Source organism: Trachemys scripta, chromosome 3 (genome assembly GCF_013100865.1).
Source record: "Trachemys scripta elegans isolate TJP31775 chromosome 3, CAS_Tse_1.0, whole genome shotgun sequence".
In the NCBI taxonomy this organism is placed as follows: Eukaryota; Metazoa; Chordata; order Testudines; family Emydidae; genus Trachemys; species Trachemys scripta.
Window position 1 is genome coordinate 85,177,020 of NC_048300.1, and position 16,344 is coordinate 85,193,363.

The 16,344-nt window shown below is 39.6% G+C and overlaps 2 protein-coding genes across 6 annotated transcripts in view; one reads left to right on the forward strand and one right to left on the reverse strand.

Annotated features, from left to right (window-relative positions):
• The window catches only part of PACRG (parkin coregulated), a 445,241-nt gene extending 440,710 nt beyond the window's left edge, over nucleotides 1–4,531 (reverse strand). Inside the window, exons 1-2 of one of the 5 annotated variants that reach the window (XM_034765269.1) lie at nucleotides 4,361–4,529; nucleotides 3,977–4,135 (exon numbers count right to left, since the gene is read on the reverse strand). In XM_034765269.1, the coding sequence (XP_034621160.1) occupies nucleotides 3,977–4,123 (147 nt within the window). In that variant the 5' untranslated portion in view covers nucleotides 4,124–4,135; nucleotides 4,361–4,529. The other 4 variants (XM_034765266.1, XM_034765265.1, XM_034765267.1 and 1 more) reach the window with 4 other exon arrangements.
• A 131-nt stretch (nucleotides 4,532–4,662) lies between these two features.
• Nucleotides 4,663–16,344, forward strand: part of PRKN (parkin RBR E3 ubiquitin protein ligase) — a 1,198,020-nt gene continuing 1,186,338 nt past the window's right edge. The window contains exon 1 of the mRNA XM_034765264.1: nucleotides 4,663–4,791. Coding sequence (XP_034621155.1) covers nucleotides 4,785–4,791 — 7 coding nt within the window. The 5' untranslated portion in view covers nucleotides 4,663–4,784. The remainder of the gene's footprint in view (nucleotides 4,792–16,344) is intronic.

The window sequence follows — 16,344 nt, forward strand, 5'->3', positions numbered from 1 at the left end:
CATTAGGTGAAATCCTGACCCTCCTGAAGTCAATTAAAGTTTTGGCATTGACTTCGGGGGGGCCAGAATTTCACCAACATCATTATTGACCCACGACTGAGTGAACAACACTTTATCATATAAACTATAGTATAACAACAGCACCTCTTAAAGGTGATTGGCAAGGACAATTGTCCTCCATTAACTTCAGCAGTAGGGCTGAATACCTCTTTGGAAAAGTTTAGAGGATTAGCCAAAGTATAATTATTATTTGAAAACTAAAGAGTATTTTCATTCTTAGGTCTTGCAGCATGCTGCCTTGCCCCAATTACTGATTCCCACTCTGATATGTCATCACAGCATCTGCTACTGCCAGTATGATCAGAACCACCCTGGAATTTCCTTTGCTCCTTATGGTAGGAGGGGTCAGATATAAGCTGTTTTACAATCGTGTGCAATTTTGCAAAGTTTTAAGTATTGTATTCCAATACTTCAATGGACAGAACTTACAGTGCTCTCTGTAAGTCATATTTAAAATAATGGTTCAGTGTGAATATGCTATTTTTTAGTTCATAAAGAACTGATTAGCTAAGGCATCTTGAAAAGTGTCATTATGTTTCAAAATAATTTTACATCTAGTTCATCTACCTATGAAATGTAAAACTTTACAAGCTTTCTCTCTATGTAAAATATTGTGAATAAAATAAATGAAGTGGTTTAAGATAATAAAAATGTCAATCAATGATAGGATGAGGGTGCTAATTGACAATCTGCTTATTATCTATTTTCAGTCATATGACTAAATTATAAAAGGCAGATTGGTGATTCAAATGTGTAACTGAGCAGCGTGCATTTCTTCACGCTCAAGAATATGAAACAAATCTCATTCTTATATTTATGAAAAATACATCAACTCTCCCCATATTTATAAAAAAAATAGGGACTAATTTAAAAAAAAAATCTGAGTCTTCTAAAATATCAAGAACAGCAATATTAAGAATATTTTCTGAACAGAAACATCATTAAGCAATAAAAATTCTAGTTAAAAATACAGTATGAAATTTGAGCTCTGATAAATGATGTTATAATATCTAGCATTATATAGATTTTTTTCTGGTTATATTATCATAATATTGTAGAAAGAATGCTATAGTTCTGGTTGAAAAGGTCTTTTCATAAGCAGCCTGATTTTTAGGTGCTTATAACTTTCTGAAAAAGACAAAGTGAAATTACAGTGGGCTGAAATTTTTCATATTTACTCCCAGTCTAAAGGAAGACTTCTTTTTGTACATTTAGTAGACTTCCGTTTGATCATTCTCCAGATTAGAGAACAGCAGTGATTCATAGTTAAGGTAGCAATTAAATTTCTATTATAAAACAATGTCGGTACTACCTTATAAAACATAAAAATAATAGCAATCTCATCATTAGTATGTTACCTATAGAGATGAGGTAGAATTTTTCTATCATATTTAAAGAGAATTGGACAAGGAGTTTATGTATTATGACACCTAAAATATACATATTCACTAGAAGCCAAGGCAGAGATCAGCTGGAAATGTTTGTGGAGGCCTTCTGCATGGAGCCAGGTGAGCAAAACTACAATAATGCCATCCCCAATCATTCAAAAATCATGAGGTAGGCCCTTAAAATCGTGAGGTTTTTTTTTTTAAATGGTAGGTTCCTTTGTTCTATGCCAGTTGGGGTTCCAATCTTTCAGATGTGGTAGAGCATAGATTATAGTTCTGAGTTCTTCAGAGTGGTGATTATACAGTTCTTTGTGTTTCTACAGAGTCCAAATCCTGACTGGAGACTTTGTGAATTAAAAGCAATAATAGTAATAGTTAACAAACAGTTCTCTATATACTGATCACTAAAATCACATTCAGATTCAAGTTTATTGATGGTTCATATGAACATAAGAATGGCCATACTGGATCAGACCAAAGGTCCATCTTGCCCAGTATCCTATCTTCCAACAGTGGCAAATGCCAGGTGCCCCAGAGAGAATGAAGAGAACAGGTAATCATCAACTGATCCATCTCGTCGCCCATTCCCAGCTTCTGGCAAACAGAGGCTAGGGACACCAACCCTGCTCATCCTGGCTAATAGCTATTGATGGACCTATCCTCCATGAATTTATCTAGTTCTTTTTTGAACCCTGTTATAGTCTTGGCCTTCACAACATCCTTTGGCAAGGAGTTCCACAGGTTGACTGTGTGCTGTGTGAAAAAATGCTTCCTTTTGTTTGTTTTAAACCTTCTGCCTATTAATTTTATTTGGTGATCCCTAGTTTTTGTGTTATGAGAAGTAGTAAATAACACTTCCTTATTTATTTTCGCCACACCAGTCATGATTTTATAGACCTCAATCATATCCCCCTTTAGTCGTCTCTTTTCCAAGCTGAAAAGTCCCAGTCTTATTAATCTCTCCACATATGGCAGCCGTTCCATACCCCTAATCATTTTTGTTCATATGCTTGTTTTATGTTATAGCCCTGTTTTTTACATTTCATGTTTTGTGTCTTTAAGGCCTAATTTAGGCAAACATTTATGCATGTGTTTAACTTTATGCCCTATGAATAATCTTATTGAAGTTAATTTGATTATGCATAAAGTTAAGCACCTGGGTATGACTGATTTGGCTGCTAACATTAAATAATAAATGTTTTTTTATTATTACATGATAATAAGTCAGTGCTGGGAGGGGTTTTGCTCATAATTATTGTTGTTTGTTAGTCCAACTGAGGCCTCTAAAAGGGGAAAATGTTATTTCTCAGATATATTCTACAGAGTACAATGCTTCTCAATATATTTAAGGTAGACTTGTTTGTTTGTTTTTCTTTTAAATTTTGATATATATAATGAATTCCAGAGACTGTGTGAGATCAGTTTCTAGGGTTGTTTTCATGCATTTTGTAATTATTATTGGGAACGTATATGCAATTAAAAAGAGAGAAAGAGAAAGACTGTTGCCAACACCTTGAACTGTACCCAAAAGCAAACAAAAAGCCAATCCAGAGCTTTGAGCACAGATGTTGTGTGCTCATAACAGCACATCCCACTTAGAAATTGAGCAGCATTACCAGAAGCTTTGAGGTTTATTTATTAAATTTAATGGACACAATCAGTTACAACAATTACTGTAGGAAAGGTTTACTACAGACACAGGGTGTGATATTGCAATCTTTACTCATGGCAGAAGTCCCACACACTTTAATAGAACTACTTCTGTAAAGACTGTTAGTTAAAGTAAAGGTTGATGGATCAACCCCTATTTGTGATCCTCATGCTAAAGAGCTAGCCACTAGAAAATAAATGTTTATTTCCAAGGTAATATTTTCTAATACTGTGTGAAAGGTTTTTGATGATTATTTTTGGAAGTTCTTTTAAAAATGCTGTATTTTTCATGTGATGTTCAACTGTTTTCTCCTACCTCTTGTATGGGTTTTCCTTTAACTAAAATATATACTTAGAATAATAATTAATAGTAATATGTTGCATTTCTATAGTATCTCTGAGCTGAGGATTTAAGGACCATCTCCTTTGCAAAGAAAAACTTTCACCATATGATGTGACATTTATGTCATAATTTCACCATACAGTGACACAAGGTGAAGACTTTTTGACACAGTGTCATGGCATGACATGATAACATTTTAACGAAGTACAACATAATTATGTTTGGACATAACTTCATAATAGGTTGGAATTTGATTCAATATGATTTGATTACGCAAAACAATATAACAACATACATGGCAACACAAAACTGGCACATTTTAACCTGAAGTATCACAATATCCTGAGAGACCACCCATTACCTCAAGATGACATTTCTTCAAGGTCTGAAAGCTATTTCCATGACCAATTAATCTCAGTTAAAATCATGCCAACCCTGCATACTTTCTGGCAGGCACCGACCCCACCCCCGAACCTGTTTCATAGGCACATGAGACTAAACAAATTAAAAACCTCTTTACTGGCAGCAAACATACCACAGTGTTTCTCATCATGGCTTTAACAGTGAATCCATCGGTGACCTGCTGCTTGGTTCTCCTCAGCTGCCCCAGTGGCTGCTGTTGTTGTTGGGGTCTCTCTTTAGTGAGTTTCGGGGGGCTCGAACCATCTTTCTCTGCCACCATGTCCCCAGGCACCTTTGTGGGGGACAGGAATTAAATATATAGGCTAAAAGAATAAATTGGGAAAAAAATAAATCCTCCTCACCCCCTGCTGTCCTTCCTCTTCCTCCTCACCCCCTGCTGTCCTTCCTCGTCCCCTGCTGCCCTTCCTCTTCCCCCTCACCCCTGCCCCTGCCGCCCTTCCTCACCCGCTGCTGCCCTTCTTCTTCCTCACCCCCTGCCCCTGCTGCCCTTCCTCACCCCCTCCTGTTGCCTATGGAGGCTCCTGTGAGGGGTCTGGCTGGGAGGGCGGGACACTGCCTCACTCTGTCGCTAACACCAACACGCTTCCAGGGACGCCTCACGGTTGCTAGGCAACATGTCAACAACCTGCCCGGCTTCTGTTTGTGGTCACGTGAGGGGGGTGTGTGAAATTGCGCCGATCACGTGGAACAGCCCCGGCGAGAGCAGGAAAGAGCGTACACACGAGAGAACTACGTTACCCAGAGTACTAAGCGATCGGCAGGCACGCTCCATTGTGCGCATGCGCACTATGACTCAGCAGTCCCGCCGGCTCGCCCCGCAGTTGCGTGTTCAGTCAGAGTGCTGAAGGCGAGAATTTGAGCTGCGAGCGCGGACGGGACGGGTGCGTGCGCGCGCTCCCTCCCCTCCCCCCACCGTGGCCATGATAGGTGAGTGAGTGAGACCCGGATGCAGCGTTCCCCCCCCTAGTTTCCCCCCCCCCCCCGCCCCCAGCCTCTGGGCCCTGCTCTGCCGGCGCAGCAGTGAGAAGACTGTCGTGTCTTTCCCCTACCTGGGCCCCCGGCCCCGCTCCCACCACGCACACGCTGGCTCGGGCCGCCTGCTCCCTCCCGCCCGCCGCCTGCTTACAGGCCTGCCTGGCACTAGCTTGTTCGTTATCAGTAGTGTGGTGGTTCTTCGCCCCCGCCACGAGGCCAGTCCCGACAACACCGAGTGACCACCTGCCCAGCCATCGACATAGACAATACTGTGTGTTCCCCCACGCACCCCTCTCCAGAGCATACCCACCCAATATACCACCCCCACACAGTACACATCCCCTCCACACAACACACCTATCCCGTATGCACACCCCAGCATAATACACCCACCCTGTATGCACGCTCCCACACCATACACACACACTACTCACATACTGTATGCACCCAGAGTACATACACCCCCCCGCCCCATGCAGTATGTGCACACACCCACGAACGGTACACACAGTACATACGCATGAACACACTTTGTGAATTGAGATCTTGCAAGTCTGGATTCCTTATTTAGCCAGCACCATCAATGTGGATGGTGCTTTACAGGCAAATGATAGTACAAGGGTCTGGACTCTCTGCTGCTTTGCAGAGTTAGCCACACTTGTGCAAAGCAAGTGTAAAACCCTACCAGAAGAGTATGGGAGGTTTTTACACCCGCTTTGCACTGGCATCTGTTACCACAAAAAGAGTGAGACATTAAAAACTTATTGTTTTTCCCCTTGACCCTCCAGAAAACACTTGCCTATTTCAATGAAGTGCACCCCTTTTGTCCTTTCACCATGTGGTCTGCATATAAATCTTGATGTATGCAGTAGGTCCCAGGATATTAGAGAGACAATGTGGGTGAAGTAATATCTTTTATTGGAGCTTTGTGTAAGCTCAAAAGCTTATCTCACCAACAGAAGTTGGTCTAATAAAAGATATTACCTGACCCATCTTGTCTCTATAAATCTTGATGGCTGCTGTGAATAAGTCATGGTTCATCTTGATCTTTCTTCACTGCCTTCATGCTGGTTGTGAGTTGCTGTCTTGTGCAGTCCTGCCGTGCTATTATCCCTTCAGGCACCAGGAGTGGAGTGGAGCAATCAACCTATATTCTGGCCTCACAGATAGTGGCCACGGGGAAGTGGGGGGCAGGAGAGCACTGGGTAAGATGACCAGGGTAGTCCCAAAGTTGGCAACATGTACCGCTTTGATAGTATTACAACACATAACAGTCCAAGTAGCCAAAATTTCCCTCTAGTATTGGGAAGAAGAGGCAATTAATCCCCAATACCCCCATTCCCTCATTGTGGGCCCCACAAATCACAAGAGCCACCATGTGTTCCCCTCAAAAACTAAGTTTTCCTTTTTACATGCTCCCCCTCTTTCACTTTCATTTTTGTTATGTGGTTAATTACAGATGAAACAAAAAGAACATAAAATTGAGGTGCTAGATAAAGTTATTTATGCTTAAAGGAATTCTTCCTATCCCCCTGATTTTAAACAGCTTTTTTTTCTGCCTCTCACATTGGGTGTTTGTCTCCTATCTGAGACCTAATCAAGATTAGGTCAAGATTAATCAAGATAATGTATGCAATTTTATGGTTGATGTATAGATGAGACATTCATCCTCTAAAAGTTTTGTAACTGAATTTCTTTGGAAATTGCTGCATAATCTCCATTATTTTACAGTTAGAAATTCTCTTTCCTTTCTCATTAATGTATGGCTTTCCAAAATGTTAGTGTGCTGTTATTGTCTTTAAACCATCTAAAGGCAAAAGAAAGTTAAGTGTAATTTTGCAACTGTAATTTTTTTTATTCTATGTGAATATTATATGCAACATTTACTGCAGTCTGTGCCTAATTGCATATATCTGTTTCTTTTTTTTCTAATGCAGTAGAGAGCATTTATGAGACAACTTGATTTAATGAAAAAGTGTTTTCATATCCAAATATTTATATATCTTGATGAATTCTACAGAGTTCAGATTACGTTATGTGCTTACAGAACTGCAGTTCTTGTTCTTTCTAAAAATTTCTTTAGCAAGTTAATGTAATACAGTTTAAAAAGACATATGTGACTTAAAATTTTGAAGGTAAGAAAGGCTTGAGTGTCATTTGCTTCTTATTGTGTAGCCAGTAGATCTTGCTTGAAGACCATTAACTATAGACCATGAACTGAGCCCTAGACTTCCTGTTAGGAATAAATCTGCACAAGTCTTTGATTTTGTTTGCATATGACCTAATGCAAATTCCCTAGTTAACCTGAGTTTGTAGAAAATGACCTACTAAGACAAAAACTCTTAGTTTTAAACTGATCAACTTTAAACGGATCATTTATAAACTGATCAAGAAAGTCTCAAAGCAGTTGTCAGATGCTAAATATATATGTGTGTATTTTAAACATATAATGTTTTTTTCAAACCTGACAAAAATACAGGAATCATATATTCTTACAGTATAGTGTTCTTGTGGATGATTTAGTTAGGAATAGTAATGACTACAGATCCAGAAATTTGATCTGTGTGGTTGGTCCTTGCACTCCTATAGAGAGCCCTACTGACTTCAGTGAAAGTTTGTGTGGGCAAAAGGGTGTGGCCCACCTGGATCAGATTGCAAGTCTATGGGACCATGCACAGTATATAAAGTTAAGCATGTATCAAAGTGCTGGCAGCAACGAGGCTGTATTTGTCTTTTCACTGTAGCAAATAGTGAATGTGTAAAAAAATTTTAAATATATTTTGATTAGTGGCAAATTATTGATACTACAATATATTAATTACTTAGAGCCTTGAGTGATTTATGTGTTGGCAAAATTTTTTTATTTGAGACAAAAAGTAGAAAAAAGGTTAGAAGTATATAGAACAATGCCATTCTGTATCACATCCAAGGTCCATCTACTTCAGTATCCTGTTTCTGACCGTAGCCTCTAGATCAGAGGTCTCAAGCATGTGGCCCATGGAGTTATTTGCTGCGGCCCGCCGAGCTCCCAGTGCCCTCCAGAGTTATTTCCTGCTACTGCCAAGCTTCCCTTACCCGCCGCTCCCCCCCACACCTGCCAGCGCGCCGCGTCCCCATTCCTCTGCCTACCTCCAGGTGCTTCCCGCTGCCAAACAGCTGAGAGAGGGGAGGAGCAGGGAACCGCGCTTAGGGGAAGAGGCGGGGCAGGGATTTGGGAAAGGGGTTGGAAGAGGTGGGGTAGGGCCTCATGGAAGGGGTGGAGTGGGGGTGGGGCTTTTGTACCTTTATATGAAAAGGTGTCAGTGATGCGGCCCTTTGGCCAATGTACTAGTCCTTATGTGGCCCTCGTGGTGATTTGAATTTGAGATACCTGCTCTAGATGCTTCAAGGGAAGGGTAAGAACTCTACAGTAGGCAGATGAGGGATAATCTGCTCGCAAAGGTCTCATCCCGGTTTCTAATAGTTAAGATTGGTTTAAAACCTGAAGCATAAAGTTGACCGTCCCTTCCAAAATTTGTTGTAATTAATTATTATAACTGGATATTCCTGATATTCATATAAATATCCAATCTCTTTTAGAATCTTATAAAGTTCTAGGCCTCAATGACTTATTGTGGAAAGGAGTGCCACAGTTAATTACATATTGTGTGTAAAAGTATTTCCATTTATCCAATTTTAATTTCCCACCTTTTAACTTAATTGAATGCTCCTTTGTTTGTGTGTTATGAGACAGGGAGAACAGAAGTTCCAATCTACCTTTTATATACCATTTGTTATTTTATCATGTACTTCTTATGGTCTACTTTCTATAGTAAACAATCCTAAACTTTTCAATCTCTCTTCATATGAGAGTTTTTCCAGACCATTGATTATGCTCAGTGCGCTCCCCTATAGTTTTGCAATATCCTTTGTGAGCTGTGTTGGTAGTGCATGCAGTATTCCAGATAAGGCAGTGCCACTGAGTGAAGTAAAAGCATTATAATGTTCTTAGTATTATTCACCATCTCATTCCATATGCATTCTAAGACTTCTTTGCTTTTTTGACTGTAGCTGCACAATGTGGATGGGTTTTCATTGGACTGTCTACAGTGACACTGCAGTCCCATTCTTCAGCTGATACAGTTAATTTAGAACCTGTAAGGTGTATGAGTAAGGTAGTTAATTAAAAATCCTATGTGTATCAGGTAACTTTTCAGAAATAACAGCAGCATTTTGGTTGAAAATGAGTTACCATGTAGCCCAAGACTTTAATGCTGACATTTAATTTGAATTGTATTAAAAAACATAACTTGATATGTGTTCATTATTTCAGTAGATAGGTTACTCTCCTAAGCCTTCAAAATATGGAAATATATTTATATTTATTTGTGTGACATCTTTATTTGGAACATCATACCAACAAATAATTAATGGACTTCTGATAGACTATCCATGGAGAGACTGATAGACTAACAGGGTTTTGTCCTACAAGCTTTACTGTTATAGATCTTCATTGAAGTCACGAGTGTTTCCTGAATTCTAAGTCTAAGATACATCTTTGAAAGTATTCAGCAAGATAAATACCAAAAACAATATTTGTTGCCTAAGCTCTTGAAGGAACTGTGTGTCTCTTGATGTTTTCCCCTTTTAAGTGAAGTTGCAATACTCTGACTCCAGAATTGCCCATTTCATTTATTAATAGTTTTTAAAACGTTGTAGCCTATTTATATATAATTTCAGTTTGCTGATTGGCTATGCAGTTAATGATTTCAGTAAAGTATTTAAAAGAGCAAAGAATTTAAGCATTTACAGATATTTAGAGAATGGGTCATTTGATTTGGTATTTCCCATTTAATCAAAAGAATATGGATGTACAGTAATTGATGGGTGCAAAACAGGACTCTTCTCGTGAATTACTGACTGTGGATGAGGACAGAGTTTGTTTTCCTCTTTTCATATTTGCAAAAAATAAAAAGCACCTGAACTGAGTTTCAATTAAAAATTTTCAACTTCAGGGATCAGTATTTTATTTTGTTGTCATTGGTCCAGAGCCAGAACTTAGAACTGCACATGAAAGCATTTGTATTGGCTTTCAATTCCCAAAATGCTTCTCTACTTTGTATGTCATAAGGCATGAGTTTTCAGGTCAGGCCATAGTTCAAAAGTCATTCTTATTACCTGTTCCCTTCCCACCCTTCACCCTCCTGAAAGCTGTACCTGTTCTACATATACCGCAATTTGCAAATTCAAGTTTTCTGTGTGGCTTGTTAGTATGTTGCATGTCAAATGTTTAAAAGTAGCAGTGTGAGTAATTACTGTCTTAGTTTTATTAAGAGTTTTGAACCCTACTCATTTTAATGTAGATGTTAGAAAGAAAAGCACCTATTTCCTTCCTATTAAACCGACAAGCAACTCTAAAAGCATGCGGCACACTTGTTCTAATGTATTTCTTGGGGAATCACAGGAAAGCACAATATTAGAGAAATACTACCTTAGAATACTGCATAACCAGAAATCTGTAGTCCACATATGTTAATCCTGCTGTGGAGGGAAGACTTATCAGATCCATTTTCAAAAAATGATAATTGTAAGTAATAAATGTAGAATGTAATTACATATTTTAAGTTGCACTGTTTATCTCTCAGTATATCCAGTCTATTTCCCGTACTGTCTGCCAGGCACTTTTCAAAAACACCCAGTTAACTTTTGGAAAGTAATCTATAGGAAACAAACTAACTGGATTCTGGAAAGAGTTAGATACTGTAACATAAATCTATTTGGCTTACTTAATAGAGGGAATCATGATGCTCTTTCCATCAGTTAAAATGTTCTAAAACAAGGCTTAGTTTGTCAAAAGTACAGTATGTGTATATAATAAAGAGAATAACAAAACCAGACATCATTTCTATTCAGTTATAATTTTCAGTGTAATAATTTTTTTGTATATAGAACCAGATTCTCAGCTATTGTAGATTGTCATAGATAATCTATGAAGTCAATGGAGCCACACACGTTTACACCAGCTGTGGATCTGGCCCTTCTACAACAGTGTAGCCTAGTGAATGCAGTGCTGGACTGGGACCCAGGAGAGCTGGGTTTTATTCCCAGCTCTGTCTGGCCTTCTGGATGACCTTGGGCAAGTTACTTCCCTGTTTCCCTATCTGTAAAATAGGCATGATGATACTGACTTACTTGGTAAAGCGCTTTGAGATCTACTAATGAAAGACACTTATTATGATAGTTATTACTATTATTATCAGTCATCTAGCAATTGCCAGGCATTTTATAAACATCAAGTAAAACTAGCAACACCCATCAGATCTACTCCAACTGTAATTTGTGAACAAGTGTCTGATGTTCAAGTACTTAAGAATTGTTGAAAAGCACAGCTAATTCGGTATGGAAATTGTCTTTGTTTCCCACCTGTCATTATTATTCATGTCTGTCTGTCAAAAAATGGGAAAACCAAATCAAGACTGAAACAATTTGTTTCAAAAATTTATAAAAGCTACTGAAGAACTGGAAACACTTAACATTAGTAGAGTAGACTGTGTGAAGACATTTGTATGCCCAATAATATCTCCGTATGAACCTATTTGCTTTAGTAAATGTCTCTTCCCTTTTGGAATCTTGCTCAAAAGAACACATGGACTTGACTGCACTGAGGAGAAGGGTAGAAAAGACCATCTAACAGTATCAGTCACAAAGCAGATAGATTCATGTGTACACCAATGGTTTGGCAGACAAATCTTTCAAGAATGGTGGTTGTAGCATCTTCATCCAGTGGTGTAATGGAGAGAGTACAAGAAAGAACACTAGTTCAGGATATGTATGAACTGTACAGCCAAACTGAAAGCTATTCTTACTGTACTGCAAGACATGAACAGAAACAGAGGTGGATGTTGTGATGTTTATTGACTTGCAGGCACTGATCCTCAATTCCTTTTGAAGAAACCAGAATGCTAACAATGGTGCGGTTCATAAGGAGGCTCTGAGGATCAGAAAGTGAGGCAATCAATTGACTTTTCAATTGACTCCATCACACATTTGGGTTTAAGGGAGTGAGGTAGCTGATGACCTGGCCAAACCTGGAAGATTGGAAACAGATTGAAATGACAATCATTAAGGATATTGATGTTCTATCAAGGGAAATATTAACTGAAATAAATGGTTAGAACATGAAAGATCCTCTTATTGATATCAAAGCATCTCAGAAAATAACATTCACTATTGTAAGACTGCATACAGGACACAATGTAGGAATGAAAATCAATAGAGATGGTACTAAGATACATCCACTCTGCAGGATGTGTTGGGAGCAGACTTTTAACATCAGCCCACACTTTTGAATGTGATGTGGTAAGGAAAGTGAGGCTTTTCAGAGTGCATACCTTGGGTGAAGCCCTTACAAATGACCCTGTTCATTCCCAAACTTCCTGGCCTAATATGTTTATTGTACAATACAACAACAGCAACACTCATATTAAGTAGCTGAACATAAATAATGTCTGACCCAAGGTCATATAGAGAAAATCAATGATGAAAGCATGTATAGAACCCTAGAATTTTAGAGCCTAGTCCTCTGCACTAGACTGTACTGCCTTCTCCTCAATCTACAGTACACTCTGCATTCAGTGTACTAAAAAGATTGGTCAGTAACTTAATTGTTAAAAGTAAGCGAAAGAGGCGAGGTTTAGAAGTATAATCCAATGGAGAAAAGTTTTGGGAAAAGTAGTTTAGAAGAGCAGAACTGTTCATGAATTAAATAAATAAGATTCATATTAGTCTTTTAGCTAAGATAAAGTTTGGTGTCAGTTTAATATCTGATGTGCTCTCTATAATGGAGACTATACTTGCAGTGGAATCGGTGATCTAATACCGTATGCCTTCAGCTTCTGACTTATCTTCAATGGAAAGTGAATCCTGACACATTTTCATCAGTGTGGTCTTCATCATGAATAAACACAGTAAGCTTAAATCTAGCTTCACATACATGGACATTCACCGCAGTGGGTCTTGAACAATCTGATGCTGCACATAGCTATTCATGAATATTAGAAGATTTTTAAAGTACACAAGCATTACTGAGATTAGTATCATTCTATCACACATTTATTTATAAGGAAACAAGCAAAACACTTTGCATTCAGGCTATCAACTTTTCAAGTTTTAGCTTGATATAATTTAAATCACTGGGATATTAAAGTATGAACATTGGGCTTTATAATGGAAACGCAAACTCTACTTACTAATTATTTTTATTCATGATAGTAAGGAGTGTTTGCATTTCCATTGTAAAGCCAAAGTTTCACTAGATAAATAATTTATAGTACAAGTCAAAACTTTCACTTACCATATCTGTACCATGCATTTAGTGAGTTAATATTTGAGGTGATCTGAAGTTTTGCCGGAAAATAGTGTTTAATGATTTTTTGCAAAGAAGTTCTATCTAATGGTGGTTCCTGGTGACTACGGAAGTTAGGTACCAAACTTGCTGTGCTTTTCAAAATCCCAGTAGGCACATACCTACATGTTTAGGCACATAAATACCTTTGAAATCTGTCCCTGCATGGCTGTTATTAGATAAGTTTAATTGACTCAATAGTAAAAGTTTTGGCCTCAGAATCCTAATTTTCAAGGCTTTTTTAAAGAGTGTTTTTTTTTAGCAGCTCTTGAAGTTCCCAGTATCTTAGCTTACTGTAAAACCATATACTTGTTAAAGTATTCTTAAAAACACTATAGTCTCAGGGTAGTACTGTACATATTATATTTCATGAGATGTAAATCCCTTTCTGGCTCCAAAATTTCAACTGACACATAAAGTTCTTACTTCATAATGTTCCATATTCATGAAGGGAGAATTTATGCAGAATATTTACTATAATATGTTAGGTTTTTTTTTTTTATAATTGATCAATGAAAATGGTTTCTTACCTGCTGTTTCTTTAGCTTGTAATTGTGGCCCACTGCTTATTCAGCATTTTAATTTGCATCTAATGAGGACATATTTAAGGGTGTTTGTTTTTTTTGTTTTGTTTTGTTTTTGTTTAAATCTGAGCAATTTCTCTGTCTGTTGACGAGCTTCCTGACATCAAACATTAAATACTTGGTTATGTCTCTCTCCCAATTGATTCATGCTTAACTTTAATAGACTCAGTTCCTATATTCTAATATATTATAGTTTTCCAGCCTTGATCAATGAAAGCATATACTATTATTAATAATGTCAACAAGATATGTTATATTATCCTCTGCAATATTCCTATTTCCTATTATTTTGGCCATAAATTCAAATTTTGAGTAAATATTGATGGAATGTGGTCTGTAGCAGTGCTAGGGTCAGTGTGGGTGGAGAGGCATCACTAGACAGATGCTGTAAATTATACTTAATCCTCTGCCCATATTTTAATTTATTATTGACTGTACACATTCTTTGCTCTTATAAGTTTCATGTGTCATTAAAGGACCACACCTAGAATTTTAAAAAGGGAAACCACAGTTAAGTTAGGTTATAGGTCTTCAGTAGATGAGTACTTTCAGTAGCCTAACACAAAATGTACAATTCACTAGTAACTTTGCCTTTTTGGCATCCACTTAAGAACATTTTTATTGTTGAGTCGGATTCTTGAAGGCTTTACAATGTGTCTAGATCTAGGATATTTACCTCATGTTTCAGTAACTCCCTTTAAAAATAGTTTTTCAACTCGACTAAGGCCTGGTCCACACCAACCCCCCACTTCGAACTAAGATGCGCAACTTCAGCTACGTGAATAAGTCCAGACGCAGCAGGCAGGCTCCCCCGTCGAAGCCGCGTACTCCTCTCGCCGAGCAGGAATACCGGCGTCGATGGCGAGCACTTCCGGGATCGAGCCCAGAAGATCGATTGCTTACTGCCGGACCCAGAGGTAAGTATAGACCTACCCTAATATTCATTTCCTTTAAGCTAAAGCAAACCAAAGCATAACATTCCTTGATATAACATGTTGAGTAAATTAGAACTGCCTCAGAGCCAGGGTGTAAATAGATTTTAGGTGGCCGAGTAAAACCACTTGAGTTAATTATGCAGAGAGAATACTAGTTTAAGTAAGTGACATCAGTGTAGCAAGACAGGAGACCTGGGTTTTGTAGCAGATTCAGAATGATGGGTCAGGGTAGGCTGACACCATGACATAAATTATATAATTCATGTTTGCATAACTTGTTGCCTTGCATGGCAAGAAATATAAAATTCTATTTGATCATGTCCGCGTTATCCAACAAACTACTTATATAGTTCAAATATGATTTGTATGAGTGCAGTCTTATTCACATTTTATTCTTCTGAAAATGTGAATTGTGAGGAGTGTAGGAATTTTGGGGAGTTGTTCAGCCTTTCGGCTGAGGAGCTTGTATTCACCTCAGTGGTTCTGGAGCAGGGGTGGGCAAACTACGGCCCACAGGCTGCATCCGGCCCACCAGCCATTTTAATCTGGTGCTCGAGCTCCTGCTGGGGAGTGGGGTCTGGAGCTTGCCCCACTCCAGGGGAGCAGGGTTGTGGGCCGCTCCATGCGGCTCCCAGATGCAGTGGCATGGCTCCCCTCCGGCTCCTAGGTGTAGGGGCAGCCAGGGGGCTCCGCTCTGCATGCTGCCCCCGCAGCTCCCATTGGCCAGGAACCACAGCCAATGGAAGCTGCAGGGGTGGTGCCTGTGGATGGGGCAGCATGCAGAGCCTCCTGGTTGTGCTTCTGCGTAGAAGCCAAGGAAGGGACATGCCACTGCTTCCGGGAGCCGCTTGAGATAAGCGCTGCCCGGAGCCTACATCCTCTGCCCCAGCCCTGATTCCCCTCCCGCCCTCCAAACCCTTTGATCCCAGCCTGGAGCACCCTCCTGCACCCCAAACCCCTCAGCCCCACCCCAGAGCCCACACCCCTAGCCGGAGCCTGCACCCCTTCTCACATCCCAACTCCCTGCCCCAGCCCTGATACCCCTTACACCCTCCGAACTCCTTGGTCCCAGCTTGGAGCTCCCTCCTACATCTCAAACTCCTCATCCCCAGGCCCACCCCAGAGCCCGCACCTCCAGCTGGAGCCTTCCCCCTCCCTGCACCCCATTCCCCTGCCCCAGCCCGGAGACCCCTTCTCTATCTTGATCTCATTTCTGGCCCCACCCAGAGCCCGCACTCCCAACCAGAGCCCTCACCCCCTCCCATACCCCAACCCCAATTTTGTGAGCATTCATGGCCCACCATACAATTTCTATTCCCAGATGTGGCCCTCGGGCCAAAAAGTTTGCCCACCCCTGTTCTGGAGCCTACATTGATTATTAAAAGAAATGATCAATACATAAATTGACTTTCCTTCAAAAATAGAGTATCTGTGTTTGTTCACCTGTTATGTGAAGACTACAGGGACATTTCTGTGGAGCACTACTAGAGGGGCCACAGAGTTGAGTCAGTTATCTGTCTTAGAGTTCCTCAGGTCCTGAACCCTGACATGTGGAGAACAAACATCCTAACCAGACACGTTTCCAATTTTATGCATTTTATTA